This window comes from Mobula birostris, chromosome 24 (genome assembly GCF_030028105.1).
Source record: "Mobula birostris isolate sMobBir1 chromosome 24, sMobBir1.hap1, whole genome shotgun sequence".
In the NCBI taxonomy this organism is placed as follows: Eukaryota; Metazoa; Chordata; class Chondrichthyes; order Myliobatiformes; family Myliobatidae; genus Mobula; species Mobula birostris.
Window position 1 is genome coordinate 42,868,560 of NC_092393.1, and position 25,637 is coordinate 42,894,196.

Here is a 25,637-nt window from a genome sequence, read left to right on the forward strand (position 1 = left end):
CCATCCATGCTGGGTTGGGCATCGAGCTAGCAAGTCGACCTTGTGAAAAAAAAGTCAAATGCTATGGAAACAGCAAAATGCCACCCAATGCACCACAAGGTGTGAAAAGGAGCAAGGAACAACACAGATAGGAAAAGAGAGGAGGTCAAGTAAAGAGAACAAAGGGAGTTAGGTAGAAAGCTGAAAACCAGGACATCCAGGGTAGCAATCTCTGGATTGCTGCCTGTGCCATGCACCAGTGGGGGCAAGAATAGGATGATTTGGCAAATGAATGCGTGGCTGATAAATGGTTTCAGATTTAGGGACCATTGGGATCTCATCTGGGGAGTGTACAAAAAGGATGGGTTACACCCGAACCCAAGGTGGACCAATATCCTTGTAAGTAGGTTTGCTAGAGCTGTGGGGAAGGGTTTAAACTAACTTGGCAGGAAAATGGGAACAGAGTGATATAGCTAAAGATAGGGCAGTTGATATACAAGTGGATGCAGTGTGTAGTGAGACCCTGAGGAAGGGCAGGCAGATGATAGAGCAAAACTGCAGTCAGTGGGATGAGTCAAAATAGAACATTGGAGTAAAATCAAAAAGGGTGATGAACAAAGGACTGAAGGTGTTGTATCTGAATGCATAGAGTACACACAATAAGGCAGATGATCTTGTAACACAGTTAGAGATTGGCAGGTAAAAAGTGGGCATCACTGAGTCATGGCTGAAAGAAGATCATAGTTGGGAGCTTAATATCCAAGGATACACACTATATCAAATAGACTAGCAGGTAGACAGAGAGATTGGGTAGCTCTGTTGATAAAAAAATAAAAATAAAATCATTGGAAAGAGGTGACATAAGATCACAAGATGTAGAATCCCTGTGGATAGAGTTAAGAAATTGCAAGGCTAAAAACACCCTGTTGGGAGTTACATACAGAACAATAGCCAGGATGTGGGGTACAAATTAGAATGGGAAATATAAAAGGCATGTAAAAAGGGTAATGTTACGATAGTCATGAGGGACATGTAGGTAGCTTGGGAAAAATCAGGTTGGTGCTGGATCCCAAGAGATGGAATTTGTAGAGTACCTGCGAGATAGCTATTAGTTGAGCCCATGAGGGGAAAGGCAGTTCTGAATTGGGTGTTGTGTAATGAATCAGATTTGATTAGAGAGTTGAAGGTAAAGGAACTCTTAGGAGACAGTGATCATAATACAATAGCGCTTAATCTGCAGTTTGAGAGGGAGGGGTTAAAGTCAGACGTATTAGTATTATCAGTATTACAGAGGAGTAAAGGGAACTACAGATGCATGAGAAAGGAGCTGTCCAAAGTTGGTTGGAAGGGGACACTAGCAGGGATGACTGCAGTACAGCAATGGCTGGCATTTCCAGGAGCAATTCAGAAGGCGCAAGATAGATATATCCCAAAGATGAAGAAGTACTCTAAAGGGAGGATGATGCAACCACAGCAGTCAAGGAAATCAAAGACAGCATTAAAGCAAAAGAGAGGGCATATAATTAAGCAAAACTTAGTGGGAAGTTAGAGGATTGAGAAATATCTGGAAAACGGCTGAAGACAACTAAAAAAGCCATAAGGAGAGAAAATACGAAATATATTGTTGGCAAGCTAGCCAATAATATAAAAGAGAATACCAAAAGAATTTTCAGATTAAAAAAAGAGTAAAAGAGATGAGAGAGTGAATATTGGATCACTGGAATATGATGCTGAGGAGGTGATACTGGGGTCAAAGAAATGGTGGACAAGCTTTGGTATTTTGTGTCAATCTTCACTGTGGAAAACACAAGGTGTATGTCAGAAATTCGAGAGTGTCGGGCAGAAGTGAGTGCAGTTGCTATTACTAAGGAGAAGGAGAAGGTACTTGGGAAGATGAAAAGTCTTAAGGTAGATAAGTCTCCTGGACCAGATGGACTGCACTGCAGGGTTCTGAAAGAGGTGGCTGAAAAGATTGTGGAGGCATTAGTAATGATCTTTCAAGAATCACTAGATTCTGGAATGGTTCCAGAGGATTGGAAAATTGTAAATGTCACTCCACCCTTCAAGAAAAGAAGAGTCAGAAGAAAGGAAATTATAGGCCAGTTAGCCTGAATTCAGTGTTTAGGAAGATGTTGAAGTCAATTTTTAAGGCTGAGGTTTTGGGATACTCAGAGCACAAGATAAAGTCCGCAAAAGTCAGCATGGTTTTCTTAAGTGGAAATCCTCCCTGACAAATCTATTGGAATTCTTTGAGGAAAAATAACAAGCAGGCTAGACAAAGCAAACTCAGTGAAAGTTGTATACTTAGATTTTCAGGAGGCCTTTAACAAGGAGCCACACAAGAGGCTGCTTAACAAGATTAAGAGTCCATGGTTTAACATGAAATATACTAGCATTGGCAGGAGACAAAGAGTGGGAATAAAAATGGCCTTTTCTGGTTGGCTGCTGGTGACTAGTGGTGTTCTGCAGAGGTCTGTGTTGGGACCATTTCTTTTCAATGATGTCAGTGATTTGGATGACAGAATTGATGGTTTTGTGGTCAAGTTTGCAGATTATGCGAAAAAGGTGGAAGGCAGGTAGTGTTGAGGATGTAGCGAGACAGTAAAAGGATAGACAATTTGGGAGAATGGGCAAAGAAGTGGCAGATGGAATATACTGTAGGAAAATATTTCATCTTCATTTTGGTAGAAGAAATAAAGGCGTAGATTATTTTCTAAACAGGCATAACATTCACAAATCAAAGGTGCATAGGGTCTTGGAGTCCTTGTCCAGGATTCCCTAAAGGTTAACTTGCAAGTTGATTCAGTGGTAAGGAAGGCAAATGCAATGTTGGCATTCATTGTGAGAGGACTAGAGTATAGAAGCAATGATGCAATGCTGAGGCTTTATAAGTCATTGATAGACTGCACCTGAAGTATTGTGAGCAGTTTTGGGCCCCTTATCTATAAAAAGAAGTGCTGGCAGTGGAGAGGGTCTGGAGGAAGTTCATGAAAATGATTCTGGGAACAAAAAGGTTAAAAGATAATGCATGAGGAGCATTTGATGGCTCTGGGTTTATACTCTCTGGAGATTAGAAGAATGGGGGGGTGGGGGAAATCTCATTGAAACCCATCGAATGTTGAAAGCCTAGATAGAGTGGATGGGGAGAGGATGTTTCCTATGTTGGGGGAGTCTAGGACAAGAGGGCACAGCCTCAGAATAGAAGATCACCACTGATGGCTGTGGAAGCTAAGTCATAGGATATATTAAGTGGAGGTTGATAGGTTCTTGATTAGTCAGGGCAGGAAAATGAGGTTGAGGGTGGTAATAAATCTGCCATAATGGAATGGTGGAGCAGACTCAGTGGTCAGAATGGCCTAATCATACTCCTATATCTTATGCTCTCTCCTATTAGCCATTTTCACCCTGGAAAAGTCTATGACTGTCCACTCAACCTATGCTTTCTATCAAGTCACATTTCATCCTCCTTCACTCCAAAGAGAAAAGCCCTAGCTTACTCAACCTATCCTTATAACATACGTTCCTTAATCCAGGCAGCATCCTGGGAAATCTCCTCTCTAAAGCTTCATCATCATTTCCAGAGGCAACCAGAACTGAATACAATACTCCAAGTGTGGTCTAACCAGAATTTTATAGAGCTTCAACATTACATGACAGCTCTTGAACTCATTCCCCTGACTAATGAAGGCCAACATTCCACATACCTTCTTAACCACCTTAGTAATTTGTGCAGCAACTTTAATGAATCTAATCTATGGATGTAGACTCCAAGATTCCTCCATTACTCCATACTGTTAAGAACCCTGCCAATAACCCTGTTCAACCGTCCAAAGTGAATCACTTCATTTTTCTATATTGAACTCCATCTGCCCAGCTCTTCATCCTATCAATGTCCTATTATGACCTATGACAACTTTCTACACTATCCACAACACCACCAATCTTCATGTTAGCTGCAAACTTTTTAACCCACCCTTCCACTTCCTCGTCCAAGTGATTTATAAAAATTACAAAGAGCAGGGATCCCAGAAAAAAAAACACCATTGGAAAACCGACCAACAGGCTGAATACATTCCATCTACTACATCCCTCTGCCTTCTGTAGGCAAGCTAATAATGCATGCACACAGCCAAATTTTCCTGGATCCCAAGTCTCCTGACTTTCAGATTGAGTTTACCATGGAAACCTTATCAAACATCTTACTGAAATTCATACACACCACATCCTGTGTTCTCACTTCATCCACTTGCTTTGTCATTTTCTTAATGAGTTTAATCAGGCTCATGAGGCATGGCCTGCCTCTTAGAAAGCCATGCTGATTATCTCTATTCAGACTATATTTCTCCAAAAGCTTATAAATCCTGTCTCTAAGAATCTTCCCTAATGGTCTGACCACCACTGACATAAGACCCATTGGTCTGTAACTCTCAGGGTTATCTCTATTACCTTTCGTGAAAAAAGGTGTAGTATTTGTCACTCTCCAGTATTCTGCTGTTACTCCTACAGCCAGTGAGGGCACAAAGATCATCACCAAAAGCACAACGATCTCTTCCCTTGCTTCCCGTAGTAACCTGGGGTATATCCAATCCGGCCCTGGGGACTGACCTATCCTAATGTTTGTCAAATATTCCAGCACATCCTCTTTCTTAACTTCAGTATCTTCCAGCATATCAGCCTGTTCTACGCTGAGCTCACATTTGCCAAAGTTCCCCTCACTGGTGAAATCCAAGGCAAAGCATTCATTAAGGACCTCCCTGACCTCCTCCAACTCCAGGCACGTTTCTTTTTTTATCCCTGATCAGTCCTACCATCATTCTAGTCGTTCTTCTGTCTTCACGTACATGTAGAAAGCCTTAGTGTTCTCCTTAATCTTTCTCACCAAGGCCTTCTCATGTCACATTCTAGCTCTCCCAAATCTATTCTTAAGCTCCTTACTGGCAACCTTATTACTCTCAAGAGTTCTGCCTGATCCTTGCTTCTTAAATCTCAAGCATGCTTCCTTCTCCCGGCCACCCTTTCCTCATCTCAAATTGACAAATGTATCCATGACCTCATGCAAGTGCTCCCAAAACAACCTCCTCATTTCCGTTGTGCATTTCCATAAATGCACCTGTTCCCAATTTATGCTCACAATTTTCTGCTTAATAGCATCATAATTCACCCTCCCCAAATTAAATACTATCGCATACAGCCTGCTTTTATCCCTGTCCAAAGATACAGTAATGGTCAGGAAGTTGTTGTCACTGTCTCAAAATGCTCATCCATTGAGAGGTCTGTCACCTTACCAGGTTCATTGCCTTCTACCAGATCAAGTATGGCCTCTCCTCCAGTCGGACTATTTGCATGTTGTGTCAGGAACTCTTACTGGACAAATTCTGTCCCATCTAAACCTTTTGCATGAAGGAAGTGCCAATCAATATTGGGGAAGTTGAGGTCACTCATGACAATAATCCTGTTATTTTTTGCACCTCTCCGTAAGTTGCCTCCTGATCGGTTCCTCAGTGCCTCTGTTGCTACTGGGGTGGGGGGCAGTGAAGCCTAGAATACTCCAAATATAATGATTACTCCTTCTTGTTTCTGACTTCCACTCACATTGACGCAGCAGACAATTCTTTCATAATATCCTCCCGGTGGTACTACCCAATTCGCTATGCCACTTCCCCACTTACCTCCCTGTCTTTTTTTAAAATATCTAAATCTCTGAACATCTATCAGCCTTTGCTACTTTTGTGACAGCCAAGTTTCTGTAATGACCACCACATCATGGTTCTATGTACTGATCCTCACTTTAAATTCTTCACCGTTGCTCATGATAGTTTTCATTGTAAAACACTTTTCAACCCATCCAACTAACTGTTATTATGCCCTGTCCACCACTTATCCTCCCTCACAGTCTCTCTACATGCTACATCTACTTTTACATCAACTGTTCCATCCTCTATCACTTTTGTTTCCATCTCCCCGCTCTGGTACAGAATATTAAAGAATCCCAAGTCCCTAGTTTAATAAGATTTTTCTCATCTTTGTCCTGTCAATCCTGGATCTCATTATCCCAGCCAAGAAAAAGTTCATTCCTGCCATAAGCTCCTGCACTTCATGAGATCATATCACATTCTTGTCATCACATGACAAATCGTCCACTGGAAGAATCTGGTTAATCGTCACTGCATTCTCTTTATCATGCATATATTCTTCCACAGGTAAGGAGACCAAATCTGTAAAACAATCCTCGAAGTAACTGGAACAAGGCATCTCATTTACACTGAAATCTTCCTGCAATTGCGGCCAGCACAGCATATGCCTTCCTGTACATGAACTTCCCAACAGTTCATGTACAAGGGCACCGAGGTTCTTCTGAACAACTTCATTTTTCAAATTCTCAACACTTATCATGGATTCATGTTTCTATTCTTTTTCTATCAAAGTGGATGACCTCACAATTTTCTACATTATATTTCACTTGCTATGTCCTTACCCTTCTACGCTCAAGAGCTCTCTGTTTGAACATTCCATATCAACCATTTGGAAAACTGCCATCATATGCTCAATTCCCAAGAAGAGCAATCCCACCTGCAATAATGACTACCTTCCTGTAGCTCTAACGTTGCTAGTAACGAAGTCCTTTGAAAGACTCGTAGTATGGTGTTGTGCATCTAAAGTTCTGTGATGTTGTCCTTACCATTGCACAAACAAAGTTCCTTAAGGAAAATAAAGTGAATTGAACTGAATGGTTGAATGAATTTCACATACTTGCCTATATCTCCCTAAAGCCTCTCTGCTTCCTTTGCACATAGATACATAGCTCTGTATTGTCAGCAAATTTGGAAATACATTAAAATAAGAATAAACTATGGCACTTTCCTTTCTACATTGACTTTATCAGTTGATTTGCTATGAGTATTTCATCTTCTCTTTCGAAGTATCCAAATTTCCTTCATTATTAAAATTCTAGTATGAAAATTCAGCTTCCATTTTTGAGCCAAATTCCTTATTCTCAATTTTGTACAAACCTCAGAACTGTCAAAGAGATAAATAGCTCTTATTTTATAGGTTCTTCCAACATAACTGCCACACCAATGGAAAAACCATAAGAACACAGACGTATTCAAAATCCTGCCACCATCTCTTTTTCTGCCTTTGGTTCCAAACTTTTCCAAATTAATAAATAGAACTGAGATTAGTTTTCTTTGAGCTTTTATAGCTTGATTCTCGGATGCAGTGAATGCTTCATCCTACATACACTTCTGTTCATGTACTCACTGAAGTTGGAAAACAAAATCACATTTTATTAGAAACATAGAAAACCTACAGCACAATACAGGCCCTTCAGCCCACTAAGTTGTGCTGAACATGTCCCTAGCTTAGAAATTATTAGGCTTACATATAGCCCTCTAGTTTTCTAAGCTCCATGTACCTATCCAAAAGTCTCTTAAAAGACCCTGTCATATCTACCTCCACCACCATTGCGGGCAGCCAATTTCTCGCATTCACCACTCTCTGAGTAAAAAACTTACCCCTGACATCTCCTCTGTACCTACTCCCCAGCACCTTAAACCTGTGCCCTCTTGTGGCAAACATTTCAGCCCTGGGAAAAAGCCTCTGACTATCCACGCAATCAATGCCTCTCATCATCTTATAGACCTCTATCAAGTCACCTCTCATCCTCCGTCGCTCCAAGGAGAAAAGACTGAATTCACTCAACCTATTCCTATAAGGCAGGCTCCCCATTCCAGGCAACATCTTTGTAAATCTCCTCTGCACCCTTTCTATGGCTTCCACATCCTTCCTGTAGTGAGGCGACAAGAACTGAGCACAGTACTCCAAGTGGGGTCTGACCAGGGTCCTATATAGCTGCAACATTACTTCTCGGATCCTAAATTCAATTCCACGATTGATGAAGGCAAATACACTGTATGTCTTCTTAACCACGGAGTCAAACTGTGCAGCTGCTTTGAGCGTCCGATGGACTCAGACCCCAAGATTCCTCTGATCCTCCACACTGCCAAGAGTATTACCATTAATACTATATGCTGTCATCATATTTGACCAACCAAAATGAACGACCTCACACTTATCTTGGTTGAACTCTATCTGCCACTTCTCAGCCTAATTTTGCATCCTATCAATATCCAGCAGTAACCTCTGACAGCCCTCCACACTATCTACAACACCTCCAACCTCTGTGTCATCAGCAAACTTACTAGCCCATCCCTCCACTTCCTCATCCAGGTCATTTATAAAAATCACGAAGGGTAAGGGTCCCAGAACAGATCCCTGAGGCACTCCACTGGTGACCGACCTCTCTGCAGAATATGACCCATCTACAACCACTCTTTGCCTTCTGTGGGCAAGCCAGTTCTGGATCCACAAAACAATGTCCCCTTGGATCCCATGACTCCTTACTTTCTCAATAAGCCTTGCAAGGGGTACCTTATCAAATGCCTTGCTGAAATCCATATACACTACATCTACTGTTCTTCCTTCATCAATGTGTTTAGTCACATCCTCAAAAAATTCAATCAGGCTCATAAGGCACAACCTGCCCTTGACAAGGCCATGCTGACTATTCATAATCATATTATACCTCTCCAAATATTCATAAATCCTGCCTCTCAGGATCTTCTCCATCAACTTACCAACCACTGAGGTCTATAATTTCCTGGGCTATCCCTACTCCCTTTCTTGAATAAAGGAACAACGTCCACAACCCTCCAATCCTCCGGAACCTCTCCCGTCCCCATTGGTGATGCAAGGATCATCGCCAAAGGCTCAGCAATCTCCTCCCTTGCCTCCCACAGTAGCCTGGGGTACATTTCATCCAGTCCCAGCAATTTATCCAACTTGATGCTTTCCAAAAGCTCCAGCACATTCTCTTTCTTAATATCTACATGCCCAAGCTTTTCAGTCTGCTGCAAGTCATCACTACAATTACCAAGATCCTTTTCCGTAGTGAATACTGAAGTAAGGTATTCATTAAGTACCTCTACTATTTCCTCCGTTTCCATACATACTTTCCCACTGTCACACTTGATAGGTCCTATTCTTTCACGCCTTATCCTCTTGCTCTTCACATATTTGTAGAATGCCTTGGGGTTTTCCTTAATCCTGCCTGCCAAGGCCTTCTCATGGTCCTTTCTGTCTCTCCTAATTTCCTTCTTAAGCTCCTTCCTATTAGCCTTATAATCTTCTGGACCTCTAACAGTGGTTAAGGCGTTTGTCTAGTGATCTGAAGGTCACTAGTTCGAGCCTCAGCCGAGGGAATGTGTTGTGTCTTTGAGCAAGGCACTTAACCACACACTGCTCTGTGACGACACCGGTGCCAAGCTGTATCGGCCCTAGTGCCCTTCCCTTGGACAACATCGGTGGTGTGGACAGGGGAGACTTGCAGCATGGGCAACTGTCGGTCTTCCATACAACTTTGCCCAGGCCTGCGCCCTAGAAACCTTCCAAGGCGCAAATCCATGGTCTCACGAGACTAACAGATGCTTATCTATCTATCTAACTTTACCTAGCTCTCTGAACCTTTTGTAAGTTTTTCTTTTCTTCTTGACTAGACTTATTACAGCTTTTGTACACCACGTTTCCCTACCATAACTTTCCTGTCTCATTGGAACGTACCTATGCAGAACTCCACACAAATATCCCCTGAACATTTGCCACATTTCTTCCGTACTTGTCCCTGAGAACATCTGTTTCCAATTTAAGCTTCCAATTTCCTGCCTGAGGGTCTCATAATTCCCCTTACTCCAATTAAACACTTTTCTAACTTGTCTGTTCCTATCTCTCTCCAATGCTATTGTAAAGGAGATAGAATTATGATTGTTATCTCCAAAATGCTCTCCCAATGAGAGATCTGACACCTGATCAGGTTCATTTCCCAATACCAAATCAAGTACAGACTCTCCTCTTGTAGGCTTATCTACATATTGTGTCAAGTAACCTTCCTGAACACACCGAAGAAACTCCACCCCATCTAAATCCCTTGCTCTAAGAAGATGCCAATCGATATTTGGGAAATTAAAATCTCTCATCACGACAACTCTGTTATTATTACACCTTTCCAGGATCTGTTTCCCTAGCTGCTCCTCGATATCCCTGTTACTATTGGGCGACCTATAAAAAAAAACCAGTAAAATTATTGACCCCTTCCTGTTCCTAACCTCCACCCACAGAGACTTCGTAGACAATCCCCCTATGGCGTCCACCTTTTTTGCTATCTCTGATCAACAGTCCCACGCCCCCAGCTCTTTTGCCACCCTCCCTGTCCTTTCTGAAACATCTAAAACTTGGCACTTTAAGTAACCATTCCTGTCCCTGAGCCATCCAAGTCTCTGTAATGGCCACCACAACATATCTCCAAGTACTGATCCACGCTCTAATCTCATCCACTTTGTTCACAACACTCCTTGCGTTAAAATAGGTGCATCTCAAACCTTCGGTCTGAGCACGTCCCTTCGCTATCACCTGCCTATCCTCCCTCTCACACTGTCTACAAGCTTTCTCTATATGTGAGCCAACCTCCTCTTCCCAGTCTCTTCAGTTCTGTTCCCACCCCCCAACAATTCTAGTTTAAACTCTCCCCAGTAGCCTTAGCAAACCTCCCGCCAGGATATTGGTCCCCCTGGGATTCAAGTGCAACCCGTCCTTTTTGTACAGGTCACACCTGCCCCAAAAGAGGTCCCAATGATCCAGAAATCTGAATCCCTGCCACCTGCTCCAATCCCTCAGCCACGCATTTATCCTCCATCTCATTCTATTCCTATTCTCACTGTCGTATGGCACAGGCAGTAATCACGAGATTACTACCTTTGCGGTCCTGTTTCTCAATTTCCTACCTAACTCCCTGTACTCTTTTTTCAGGACCTCTTCCCTTTTCCTACCTATGTCATTGGTACCAATATGTACCACGATCTCTGGCTGTTTTCCCTCCCACTGCAGGATATCTTGGACGTGATCTGAAACATCCCGGACCCTGGCACCTGGGAGGCAAACCACCATCTGAGTTTTTTCCTGCGTCCACAGAATCGCCTGTCTGACCCCCTAGTATAGAGTCCCCTATCACTACTGTCTTCCTCTTCCTTTCCCTAACCTTCTGAGCCACAGGGCCAGACTCTGTGCCAGAGGCATGGCCACTGTCGCTTCTCCAGGTAGGTTGTCCCCCCCAACAGTACTCAAACAGGAGCACTTATTGTTAAGGAGTACAGCCACAGGGGTACTCTCTAGTACCTGATTCTTCCCCTTCCCCCTCCTGACTGTGTCCCACTTGTCTGTCTCCCGTGGCCCCCGTGTGACCACCTGCCTCTAACTCCTTTCTGTTACCTCCTCGCTCTCCCTGACCAGGCGAAGGTCATCGAGCTGCATCTCCAGTTCCCTAACTCGGTCCCTTAGGAGCTGCAGCTCGGCACACCTGGTGCAGATATGGCCGTCCAGGAGGCTGAGAGATTCCAGGACCTCCCACATCTGACACCGAGCACAGAAAACTGGCCTCACACACATACTTCCTCCTTTCTGCAAATAACACAGGTAAACCTACCTCGCCTCGTCCCGTTACTGCCTAAGCCCGTTGAGCCAAAGCCCTATCACTCTGCTGCCCATTCTGAACGCCGCCCGCTCGATATGGCAGTCTTCTTTTTAAACCCTTCGCGCTCTACTGGCTGATGTCACGCGCCTGCACAGTCTTGCCTCCCTTTTACCCCAAGTGGTAAAAACTGCCTTGGCTCTGAAAATCAGCCGTTCACTCACAGCCTTCTTGCTCCGAATCATTGTTTCATGAAAACCCCCACCTCTGACCTCTTTTCAACTGTATGTATTAATAGAGGGTTTTTAAAATCTTCTTTAAATTTTCCTTTCCTCTATCAGTCTAAATACTAATCTAATTGCTACTTACTGATTAGATCCATTCATTTTCATTCATGTCCTCCTCTATTATCCATGGTGACAACCCCCAGTCATGGGTCAAGTCCACATTTGCTGATTACCCCTCCTCTATTTTTGTATCTTGTCCATAAATGCACCTGGATGATCGACATTTTCCAACAAACCACTGGTAATGCAATACTTGTCCTTTCACTTAGTCCCTTCCCACCATCCAACGATCAAACAGCCTTTCCAAATGATGCAGCATTTTACTCCCATTTCTTCCAACATAGCGTAGTACATCACAATGTGGTCTCCACTGCACTGAAGAATCCAAATACAAGTTAGGTGACCTCTTTGTCTGCCTTCAGCCTGCAGAGACAATGTTGTGCTTTCTGTTGCCTGTCATTTTAATTCTCCATCCCACCCCAACTTACAAGTCTGTGGTCTCCTGTACTGTAAGCTCATCTTCTGCCTGGGTACACTGCAGCCTTCTCCTTAATACTGAATTCGACAACTTCAGTTAACTTGATTTCTGCTGGTCTGTCCTCCTGCTCTGTAATTTACAACTCCATCATTCAATTCATTACTGCTCCTCATTCAGTCTTTGACAATCTTGTTTATAGCTTATCTTTATGGTCATCTTGACTTTACACTATCAAAATCAGCTCCTCTCCATAACTTTCCTGCAGCTTAACAAACTCCTTTTGTTTCCTTCCCAGTTCTAATGAAAGCCCATCAACCCGAAACTCTGACTCTGCTTCTCTTCACACAGATGATAAGTATTTTCATGATTTTTTGCTTTTACTTTAGATTTTGTGGATTTGGAGTTTTTGTTTTTATTTTCACTTACAATTCCCTTTGAGGCAACAAAAGCCACAAAAAGCTCCATATTCTGCTTCTTCTTTACCCAGGCGGAGTTAAACTGCTTTCAAATGTAACATCCAAATTGAGCTTCTGTCCTCACTCTCTCCATAAATAAAAATTTCTATCCTCTCTTCATAGTGCTATCTGCCTTCATTCTATCTTAATCCATCTGAAACTGTTATCTATGCCTTCGTCATCTCCACGACCTTCTGCTTGAACAAATTCTACTGCTTTCATCCTACACTGCACCTTGACATTACCACGAATGATCTTTGTCATTATGAGCTCTATTAGCTTCTGAAACTCATAAACCTCCAACTTAAATTTCAGTCAGCTTGTTTAAATGCCTTTATGCTCTAATCCCCTAGCCTTACAAATTATTGGATAGTCATTCGTTGCTGCTCATGTCATGACTGTCTGTATGATTTGAAACTTGTATCTCAACCTTTTCTGCCCTTCTTGTTTAAGCTCCTCCTTAAAACATAGTTAAAGAACTTCATTTTAGATACCGACTCAAAAAGTATTTTGTTGTGACATTCATTTGTGGCTCTTACACCACTGCAAAACACCTTGATTTGTTTCTCCATGTTTACTTGCCAGCTATTGAATGCATTGTTTCACTTAAAAGTGCATATTTGGTTCAGTTGCCAAGGAGTTGCCAAAATGATCAAATTATTCACCTGATTAGGATCCAATACAACATATGAAGAGAAATTTCATCATTATTTCTTTCCATATATCCATCATTTCAAATCACTAGCTTTAACAAATAACTAAGTAAGTTATTATAGTCACCTTTTGAGCGCTCACTATTTGCTTTGGCTTGTGTCATTTGGTAAAGATTCCTCACACATGTCAAATCTTCCTCTGCCTTTCTTCTTTTTGCTGAAGCTTCTGAGCAATGGCTGTGGTATTTTTCCAGCTCCATTTGCAATTGTGCAAGAGATTGTTGTACTCCATAAAGGATCACACCCGTGTCTTCACGTTCAGTTGTCAGCTTTTTCATTCGCCCTGACTTGAAGACAAGACAGTAATGTCATTAACTCACAGTTGATGAGCACATCATTCTCAATGTGACACATCACAACCTTCATCCCCACTGTGCCATGGTTGAACTAACCTTTGTGATTGCATAGCTACTGAGAGTTTGGTTTTGTGTTATTCACTGAGAAGATCAAGCCTCCAGAAAATGCAAAATTAACAAAAAATACCGGAAATACAGGCAGGCCAAACATTTTGTGTGGAGTGAGAAATACAGGTAATGCTTCAGGTCAATGACTTATCTGACCTAAAATGTTAATTTTGTTTCTCTCTCCTCATTTGCTGCCTGGCAAGCAGCACCTCTAGTTCTTTTTTTTGCTTTCTATTTATCCTTGATGTGCCCAATATCGTCCTGAGTACTTCTGGATATTTTCACTGGCATGTAGTAGCTCCATTGTATTTCATTTCTCTAATCATTAGTGATTTGAGAAGAATTCAAATTGATTTACAGAAATGATTAAAAAATGAATACTTTTGTTCACACATATTGAATATGAACCCAATAAACAAAAGCATTCAGGTAAATTTTATATAAAATTAGTGTCTCTTTACAGAGCAATGGTGTCATGCTGAATGGCTAGCACAAGGTTGAGGGGCTAGATATGAAGTTAGTTATGTAAATAATTAAGTAATAAGGTCCTTGAAATCAATGTTTCACAGGTTTGAAATAAACTGATAAGTACACTGCAGCAAACCAACACTGCTCTATGGATCTGCCAACAAGCTCTCAGCATGATCAGGCACAATATGTTGTATAAAATCATTAAACAAATAATCTATCTGGAGCACAGATGACAATGCATTGTTCTCCACCGTTCCTGCACCCAAATAATAACAATAGTAAACATCTAACCTACAAAGGTGCACCCACAGAACATGATTCACAATTAAGCCACAGTGTATTAGGACCTCAGCTAATTTAGGAAACATGGATAGTACAAAGCCAACTCACAAGAGAGTAGAGTAAGGTCACATACAAATTCTGCAAAAAGACTCTCAAATAAGCATTTTGAAAGGGTAGGTTTCTGAAGTTGCCCAGTGGATATACATAATAATACTAAATGCAATTGGAAGCCTGCAACAAAACCAAAATTACTGTCAAAGAGGATAGTGGAGTTAAGTGGTAAAATGTCACCAAACATTTCATAGACCTGGCCATTTTTTCCCTGTCGTGAAGTGGTAGCCAACTCTGTTCAGGCCTATGGACCCCAGTTTAATGCAGCTTGTGAAAACCAATATTGCAACTTCCATTGCAGCAAAACAATCAATCCAAAGCCTGAATTTCGGAATGGAAGTTCAAACCAGAAATACGTAAGCTCAGACTACAGCATTACGGCTGTGGATTATATTGAACAGAGATATTTGCAGGGTACAATATCAGTTTAGAAGTCTGCTCAATAGATAGCTACAATTGCTGAGGAACTGCCCCTTGGAAATGGCAATAGTTCTGCATTACTTAGCATCAAGGACTATGCTACCATACTTACCAATTCCTTCAGCTCCAGAGTTATCTTATCCAACTGCTTTGAAAGATGGCTCTTCAGAGCTTCCTGAAAGCGCTTCATTAGTGGCTATGTAATTAAAGAAGAGATTTATTTAATATTGGTTACATATTCTTTTCATTGAAATTATATTTGTAAAACTAATGCCAAATGCTGAGAATAGAACAACTTTTACATTTGCTTTGAAGTGCTCCATTGATGCAGGAAAGCAAAGGTGCTTTCTTAACAGAATCAAAATATGAGTTGATTTTACTCAATTGCATGTAATTGATTAATGCAAACAGAACAATTCAATGGCTGAAATCTTTTCCTCCATTTGCAGGATTCACTGCCTGCAGTACCTACTAAAACCAAACCAAGTACTACATTTTAATGCATGGGTCAATTATATGTAACTAATCTTTTAGATATTAGTACAGTCATCAATACTGATGTCCCAATCATTAACTGTCATTATCCTGTGTTTCAGTTACTACTGGCACCAAAAAAAAAGGTCTGGATTTTCAAACTATGATGATCCCAGGACAGTCCGCATCAGGGCACAATTAAACAGACAGCAGCTTTCAAATAAATCCAGAAACTGCAAATCCATTCCTCCAAATAGTATTCAATTTCCAACATTTTCCAGGAGAACCTTCTAAATTCAAGACAATGAGGAAAAGTTCAGGTATTTACATATCATTGATGAGTGTAAGGAAGCTGGATGGAGGACCACCACCTACCCTGTGGAGATAGGATGCTGGTACTTCATCAGCGCATCGACGACAAGATTACTCCGTGATATGGCATTGACTGGAGCGAGGCTCAGGAGGGCCACAAGAGCGTTGGTTGAAGAGGCAGCTTTTGGTTGTTGATGAGGAGGAGAAACAGAAATTGGGGGAGCAGCTAAACCCATTGAAAGCTGCAGGGGGTGGCAGGGAGATGTCCCTGCCACTGCTCCACCACAAGGCGAGTGAAACATCAATGAATGGTGGTCCCTGGCTGATGACTCTACAGCTGACCTTAGGGCACTGTTGCACTGTTGGAGGTGCAGCTGGCAGCCATACCAAGTAGGAAAAATCTTCCTGTAAATCTCATTGGTATAAATTATTGTGTAGATTGCACCTTGGTGCATTTGTAAAAGTTTTTGGTGGTATACTACATTATAACTACTACATTGCATTTGCTGTGGGCTTAAATATCTAAGTTTTCAAGTGTGAATTGTCAGCCCCTCATATTACTATCTGCAACACTATATAGCTTATAAAATAATATTTTTATTATCTTTTTAGTTTTATATTCTTAATTACTTTCTGTAAGCACAAAACATGCAATGATATTGAATACAATGACTTTTAAACTCTAACAAAGATAGATTGTCTAATGGCAAATATTTTCTTACGTGATCTGGGTCAAGCACAATCAGTTCTGTCTGTTCTTCATCCGTATCTGATTCTTCTTCAACATTTAATTCACCCATCATAGGGGGACTTTTAGGACATTCTAATTCAAGGCCTGCGCAAAGAGGAAAAATTATATTCAGTATCCATGAAAGAAAGAATATAACAGAAGAAATAAATACAAACACAAAAATGAAAGTGGAATTTTTGGTCTTAAAAAATAAATAAGCATGTGGCTCTCTCATAACAGCACTCCGAGTAAAATATTACAAATGTGCTTCAGATACAATGCCGATAACAAGTTTTCACACACCGCTCCGGAAGTTTTCATGCTTTATTGTTTTACAACATTGAATCACAGTGGACTTAATTTGGCTTTTTTGATGCCGATCAATAGAAAAAGTCTCTTTCATGTCAAACTGAAAACACATCTCTACAAAGTGATCTAAATTAATTAAAAATATACAGCACAAATTAATTGATTGTATAAGTGTTCACCCTCCCCCCCACCTTTAATATGACACACCTAATCATCACTGGAGCAGCCAATTGGTTTTAGAAGTCACGTAATTAGTTAAATGGAGATCTGCTTTTGGAGACCTGTGTGCAGTCAAGGTGCTTCAATTGATTGCAATAAAAATACACCTGTATCTGGAAGGTCCAACTGCCGGTGAGTCAGTATTCTGGCAAAAGTTACACCATGAAGACAAAAGAACAGTGCAAGCAACTCAGTGAAAAGGTTATTGAAAAGCACAAGTCAGGTGATGGATACAAGAAAATTTCCAAGCCATTGAATATCCCTTGGAGTAGAGTTAAGTCGATCATCAATAAATGGAAAGAATATGGCACAGCTGTAAATCTGTCTAGAGCAGGCCATCCTCAAAAACTGCCTGACTGTGCAAAAAGACTAGTGTGGGAGGTCACTAAGAGACCTATGACAACTCTGGAGGAGTTACAAGCACCAGTGGGACTGTGCATACAATAACTGTTGCCCGGGTGCTTCACTGGTCACAGCTTTATGGGAGATTGGCAAAGAAAAAGTCATTGTTAAAAAAAGGTTCATATGAAATCTCGGCTAGAGTTTGCCAGGAAGCATGTGGGAGACTCTGAAGTTAGCTAGAAGAAGGTTCTATGGTCTGATGAAACCAAAAATTGTGCTCTTTGGTCATCAGACTAAATGCTATGTTTGACATAAATCAAACATCACACATCATCAAAAGTACCATCCCTACCGTGAAGCATGACGGTGGCTGCATCATGCTGCGGAGATGCTTCACTGCACCAGACCCTGGAAGGCTTGTGAAGGTAGAGGGTAAAATGAATGCAGCAAGATACAGGGAAACCCTGGAGGAAAACCTGATGCTGTCTGTAAGGGAACTACGACTTTAGAGAAGATTTGTTTTCCAGAAAGACAGTGACCCCAAGCATAAAGCCAAAGCTACACAGGAATGGCTTAAAACAATAAAGTTAATGTCCTGGAGTGGCTAAGTCAGAATCTAGACCTCAACCCAACTGAGAATTTGTGGCTGGACATGAAAAGGGCTGTTCACACACGATCCCCATACAATCTGAGAGAGTTTGAGCAGTTTTGTAAAGAAGATTGGGGAAAATTGCAGTGCCCTGATGTGCAAAGCTGATAGAGACCTAATCACACAAACTCAAGGCTGTAATTGCTGCCAAAGGTGCATCTACCAGATACTGACTTGAATGTGGTGAATACTTATGCAATCAATTATTTTGTGTTTTATATTTGTAATTGACTTAGATCACTTTGCAGAGATCTGTTTCCACTTTGACACAAATGAGTCTTTTTCTGTTGATCAATGTCAAATAAGTCAAATTAAATCCATTGTGATTCAATATTGTAAAACAATAAAACAGGAAACGTAAATACTTTTTATAGGCACTGTAAGGGTTAGAAATATGTAAACAGACATATTTTCCTTTTGTCAATTTCTTTAAAGCCATGAATGTTTGTTAAGTAAATGACAGACAGGTTTACAGACAAATCATGAAAAACATACAGACATTCTGGCTGGTATTTTTTTTGCATATGTGCTTGACAGTATTCTGTTTGCTCCATTCATTTCACTGCATAGGTTAATTGCAAGTTAACAACTGCTCGCGCAGGAAACTCCATTCTCTCTCTGATATTACTGCACAGTACTGAAAATTCTCCCAGTAACTTCTTGACCTGAAAGCAGTCCATAACATTTGTAATATGGGGCTATTTTAAATGCTATCATCAGGAAGTATATGAACAATCAAAGAGGCTAAATTGGTTCACAGATATCTTTTGCCAACACAATGATTTATTTAAAATTTTGACCATAAATTGCAAGCATGCATTTTTAGCATGTCTGGAGCTACTTGACAGATTTCACAAAGTGGTGGCAAGTATATCTTAAACGTCTCCCAAAAGTATGCCAAAGAATAGGCAGTTGATTCTGTTAATGCTCTATCCTCAGGGCTGACAAAATGTTTAGAAGTCAGCCCCAGCAAACCTGGTAAAATTATTGACATGCGATTATCTGTACTTCTTGAATGCAGAGTGTTTTGCCTGCCAAAAGTTTGGATTCTAGTGGCTATTCCTTTGGACCTCTGGTGCAGTAGTAAGAAGATAACCAATGATCAGGCCAATCTACCAAAAAAAGATACAAGGAGAATTGGGAGAAAGCCACAATCCATATGAGAAGATATCAGGACAGATGACCTTTGTCAATTATATAAGTTTTAAGTTATGCCCTAAAGAAGGAAAGTGATAAGTGATGAAGAGGAACAGAGTAGTTTACTTCATATTGTAGGTGTCCAAACGGCCTGTTTTTGAGGAGTGCATTAACTTTCGGGGGTGGTGGGGGGGGCGCGGGGAGAAAGAGTTCTTGGCTGTAGAAGTTAATAACAACTATTTACATCAAACTGTCATGGCTGCCAGTTTAGCAATTAGTTGATTTTAAAATCTTCATACTTACTTTCATATTTCTTTCCTATAGTCCTTCCTATCTCTGTAATCTCCTGCAGCCAACTACCACACTCAAAAATTTCTGTGCTCCACAGATTGTTTTTTTATTCATCTCTGTACTTAATTACTCTGCAGTTGATAATCATGCTCTTAACTGCCAAAGCCGTCAGGCTTGGGATTACCTCTGTAACCTTTCTGCTTCTTTTCCCTCTGAGAAGCCACTTAAGCCAACATTTGATCAAGCTTTTGTTCATCTGCTTTCATGTATCTTCATATGGCTCAAAGCCAAATTTTTTTTGCTCACACCATTTAATGTCTTGGGAGATTAATAGCAGTGTGTTAAAAAAAAGCAATAGGAATAGATGTAATCCAACATCCGGTCATTTTGCATTCCAAACAACAACGCTAATTTTGAGGGATTTACCCAAATTTGGTAGGTCTTGACAAATAGGTTCAGTTGTGCTGCTTAGTATCAAAGATTGCTGCCAGCTAATATTCAGCAGTTGAGTATCAGTCAGCTGATCTGTAGATGTTTCTTTCTTTGATGAAGTTTCGATAACTCCTAAAGCAACTTCATCTTGCACCATCTGCAAATAGGGTAACAAATTTCAGAAGTACAATATCAGCTTCGTTCATAGTAATTATTGATTAAATATTATGTGCTAACTGACTACACTTCTGCCTGCAGCATTATAATACTAAAAGATCAAAATTAAGTTTAGAAATGGTTGTCTAGCTTCCCAACAAATGCTGCAAGCTCGGTCAGCATTTTACTGGCTCTAACCAAACCTAGTGGGAAAATAGAGGATTGGGAAGCTTTTAAAAACTTACAGAAGGAAACTAAGAAGGTCATTGGGAAGGAAAAGATGAATTATGAAAGGAAGCTGGCAACAAATATCAAAGAAGATACTAAAAGCTTTTTTAAGTATATAACGGGTAAAAGAGAGTCGAGGGTAGATATAGGACCAATAGACAATTACGCTGGAGATATTGTAATGAGAGACACAGAGATGGCAGAGGAACTGAATGTGTAGAAAACACCTGCAGTATACCAGACATTTAAGGGTGTCAGGGAAGTGAAGTGTGTGCAGTGAAAATTACGACTGAGAAGGTGCTCAGGAAGCATAATCATCTGAGGGTGAATAAGTCCCCAGACCTGATGGAGTGCACCTTCGGGTTCTGAAGGAAGTAGCTAGTGAGGTTGCGGAGGCATTAACAGTGATCTTTCAAGAATCGATAGATTCTGGCATTGTACCAGATGACTGGAAAATTGCAAATGTTACTCCACTATTTAAGAAGGGTGGGAGGAAGCAGAAAGGAAACTATAGACCTGTTAGCCTGACATCAGTGGTTGGGAAGTTGTTGGAATCAATTGTTAGGGTTGCGATTATGGAGTACCTGGAGGCATATGACACGATAGGCCAAAGCCAGCATGGTTTCCTGAAAGGAAAATCCTGCCTGACAAACCTACTACAATTTTTTGAGGAAATTACAAGCAGGGTAAACAAAGGAGATGCAGTAGATGTGGTGTACTTGGATTTTCAGAAGGCCTTTGACATGGTGCCGCACATGAGGCTGCTTAGCAAGGTAAGAGCCCATGGAATTATAGAGAAGTTACTAGCATGGGTGGAGCATTGGCTGATCAGCAGAAAACAGTGAGTGGGAATAAAGGGATCCTATTCCAGCTGGTTGCTGGTTACCAGTGGAGTTCCACAGGGGTTGGTGTTAGGACCGCTGCTTTCTACAATACACGTAAATGATTTGGACTATGGGATTAATGGATTTGTGGCTAAATTTGCCAATGATACAAAGACAGATGGAAGAGCGAACAGTGTTGAGAAAACAGAGAGTCTGCAGAGAGACTTAGATAATTTAGGGGAATGGGCAAAGAAGTGATAAATGAAATACAATGTTGGAAAGTGTATGGTCATGCACTTTGGTGGAAGAAATAAACAGGCAGACTATTATTTAGATAGGGAGAGAATTCAAAATGCAGAAATGCAAAGGGACTTGGAAATCCTTGGGCAGGATACCCTAAAAGTTAACCTCTAGGTTGAGCTGGTGGTGAAGGCGGCGAATGCAATGTTGGTATTCATTTCTAGAGGTATAGAAGATAAGAGCAGGGGTGTGATGTTGAGGCTCTATAAGGCACTCTTGAGACCACACTTGGAGTATTGTGTGCAGTTTTGGGCTCCTTATTTTAGAAAGGATATACTGACATTAGAGAGGGTTCAGAGAAGATTCACGAGAATGATTCCAGGAATGAAAGGGTTACCGTATGAGGCACATCTGGCAGCTCTTGGGCTGTATTCCCTGGAGTTCAGGAAATGAGGGAGGATCTCATAGAAACATTCTAAATGTTAAAAGGCATGAATAGATTAGATATGGCAAAGTTATTTCCCATGGTTGGGGAGTCTAGGACAAGAAGGCACAACTTCAAGATTGAAGGATGTCCATCTAGAACAGAGATGCAGAGAAATTTCTTTAGTCAGAGGGTGATAAATCTGTGGAATTTGTAGCCATGAGCGGGTGTGGAAGCCAAGTTATTGTCTGTATTTAAAGCAAAGAGAGAGAGGTTCTTGATTAGCCAGGGCATTGAAGGGTATGGGGAGAAAGCAGGGGAATGGAGATGACTGGAAGATTTGACAATTGAATTGACAAAAGAATTGGATTAGTTCATGATTGAATGGTGGGGCAGATTCAATGGGCTGAATGGCCTACTTTCGCTCCTATATCTTATAGTCTTATGGTCCATTAACCCTCATGATTTTCTAAGAACCATTATCTAACATTTTAAATTTAAGTGATCACAAAAATTTAAGAGATTAAGAATAGATATGCAAGAACTAGAGACATAATAGATGATATAGTAACTCTTGTAATACATGTTTGTTAATTTTGATTGGTACCACTCTAAACATTGTACCATGGGATCCATTATGTGGCCGCAATGTTTCCATACTGAAGCCTCGCTGCATCTGTACAGAAAGCAACTTTAAGAAAACTTAAACATGAGAAAGTCTGCAGATGCTGGAAATCCAGAGCAACACACAGAAAATGCCGGAGGAACTCAGCAGGTCAGACAGCATCTATGGAAATAAATAGACAGCTGGCATTTCGGACTGAGACCATTCGTCAGAAAAGCCACACACACAAAATACTGGAGGAACTCAGCAGGCCAGGAAAAAAGTACAGTCGACGCTTCAGGCCAAGACCCTTCGGCAGGAGTGTTATTCTGTAAATAAAAAACTGCTGTTCATTAAAACTATCAGCTATCCTCCAATGCCTTAGAGAATGAATGAAAGATAATACTGAAACATGGAATCAGGGGTGATATTTGAACACTCAAATGGGACAATCAAATATTGAGCTATCAACTCCTACACTGTAACATGGATTTGGCACTTCAATGGGCTCTGTGGAATTGAAATCTATTTGTTGTCTGGTAATTTAAAACTGAATGGGTTTTCAATTATTTATTTGAAGATGGCACCAAAAGATCCTCTTTCGAGCACCCAACTTATGGGTTCCTCATATGTACGAGTGAGTATTTGGGGGACCAGTGGGATGGATTTAGTGGCTACTGCAGGGTTGCAGGCATTATCTGCTGGGCAGAACTGGGACATTTCTGCATGCTTTCTATCCCCACAATACTCACTCCTCCCCAAATAAGCTGCAACAATCAAGCCAAGCAGAGCTGGGAGCACCTAGCAGACTTACTCACTCCCTCAATGGGTCAATAAAGCCAGCAGCCAATCTTCTTGCATCAGATCCTCTCCAGTGATCATCTCCCACACACTGCTTGCATTCAATGAAACCCTGTAATAACCTGGGGACAGCCTGTATGTCAGAAAGCAGCTTTGTCTAATTTGTAAGCGATGCATTCTGGTCAGAATGGTGTTTTATGAACTAAGTGTGATGCCATCCCAATTTAAGCACAGCCATTTGTAATAATTAAAAGCTGATACTAACTTGTTTTTCACAATGTGCCACAGTAAGCACCACAAGTTACACCAACTGTTCATAAAATCAAACGTTAAAGGAAATAGTACTTCTTTTATGCCCCTGGAATATACTTAACTACTTTTTTTAGTCAAAGATCTCTCTTCTTCAGCAGGACTGCAATACACTATCAATTTACATATATATGATTATTAAGTGTTTTCCATTGTATACTGTTAGACAATAATGCACAATGATACTGTCTATGCAGAATCATACAGAGTAAACTCCCAATTGAAACTTGTGCTTTGTTTCTTTCTTCTTCTCAAGCACATGCATTCAGACCATGTTTCTTTTCTGTTCGTCAACTCATTGCCACAACTGAGGATTCAACATAGATTTGCAATAGCTACATCGTACCAATAACGGATGGACAACATAATGTTGCCTATAATCCATCAACAACAATAAAGAGTGTCAGGAAAATATAATGGTATAAACCAAAGTTCCAAAGGTAATGGCTACTTGGCTCAATTGACTTTAAGTTGGTAAATTGGTTCATTATTCTCATTTGGAGTAAAGGGAATTACAGAGGCATGAGCAGAGGAGCTAGTCAAAATTGATTGGAAGAGAACACTAACAGGGATGATGGCAGAGCAGCAATGGCTGGGGTTTCTGGGAGCAATTCAGAAGGCACAGGATACATACATCCCAAAGAAGCAGTATTTGAAAGGCAGGATGTTGCAACCATGGCTGACAAAAGAAGTCAAAGCCAAAGAGAGGGCATATAATAGAACAAAAATAGGTGGGATGTTAGAGGATTGGGAAACTTTTACAAACCAACAGAAGGAAACTAAAGATAAAGAAGAAAAAATGGAATATGAAGGCAAGCTAGTCAATAATATTAAAGAGGATACCAAAAGTTTCTTCAGACATATAAAGTGTAAAACAGAGGTGAGAGTAGATATCAGACTGCTGGAGAGGTAGTACTGAGGGGACATGGAAATGGTGGATGAACTAAATAAATATCTTGCATCAATCTTCACTGTAGAAGACACTAGCAGTATGCCGGAAGTTTGCAAGTATCAGGGGGCAAGTGAGTGAAGTTACTTGGGAAGTTGAAAGGTCTTAAGGTAGATGGTCTACATCCCAGGATTCTGAAATTGTTGAAGTACTATTAATGATTTTTCAATGATCAATAGATTCTGGCATGGCTCTGGAGGACTGGAAAATTGCAAATGTCACTTCACTCTTCAAGAAGGAAGAGAAGCAGAAGAAAGGAAATTATAGGCCAGTTAGTCTGACCTCAGTGGTTGGGAAGACGTTCGAGTTGATTGTTAAGGATGTGGTTTTGGGGTACTTGGAGGAACATGACAAAATAGGCTGAAGTCAACACTGTCTCCTTAAGAGAAAATCTTTCCTGACAAATCTATTGGCATTCTTTGAAGAAATAACAAGCAGGATAGGCAAAGGAGAATTGTGGATGTTGTGTACTTGGATTTTCAGAGGGCCCTTCACAAGGTGCCACACATGAGGTTGCTTAACAAGTTAAGAGCCCATGGTATTACAGGAAAGATATTAGCATGGAATAGGACACCAGCTGATTGGCTTGAGGCAAAGATTTGGAATAAAGGGAGCCCTTTCTGGATGCCTGTCGGTGACATGTGGTATTCCACAAGGGACTGTGTTGGGACTGCTTCCTTTTATTTGATTTGAATGACAGAATTGATGGCTTTGTGGCCAAGTTTGTGGACAATACAAAGATAGGTGGAGGAGCAGGTACTGTTGAGGAAGCAGAAAGGCTACAGAAGGACTTGGATGGATTAGGAGAATGTGCAAATAAGTGCCAGATGGACTATAATGTCAAGAAATGTATGGTCATGCACTTTGGTAGAAGAAGAAAAAATGTAGGATATGTTCTAAATGGAGAGAAAATGCAAAAATCTGAGGTGTAAAGGGACTTGGGGAATCCTCGTGCAGGAAAATGCAATGTTAGTATTCATTTCGGAGGACTAGAATATAAAAAACAAGAATGTAATGTTGAGGCTGTATGCAGCCCGGGTAAGGTCTTACTAAGAGTATTGTGGGCAGTTTTGGGCCCTATCTAAGAAA

General features: G+C 40.9%; 1 protein-coding gene across 3 annotated transcripts in view; it reads right to left on the reverse strand.

Moving 5' to 3' along the window:
* ccdc40 (coiled-coil domain 40 molecular ruler complex subunit) overlaps positions 1–25,637 on the reverse strand; it is an 88,521-nt gene that overhangs the window by 37,341 nt on the left and 25,543 nt on the right. For 2 of the 3 annotated variants that reach the window (XM_072241979.1, XM_072241981.1), the window contains exons 5-8: positions 20,008–20,170; positions 16,627–16,739; positions 15,231–15,314; positions 13,498–13,717 (exon numbers count right to left, since the gene is read on the reverse strand). In XM_072241979.1, the coding sequence (XP_072098080.1) occupies positions 13,498–13,717; positions 15,231–15,314; positions 16,627–16,739; positions 20,008–20,170 (580 nt within the window). The remainder of the gene's footprint in view (positions 1–13,497; positions 13,718–15,230; positions 15,315–16,626; positions 16,740–20,007; positions 20,171–25,637) is intronic. The other variant, XM_072241982.1, reaches the window with a different exon arrangement.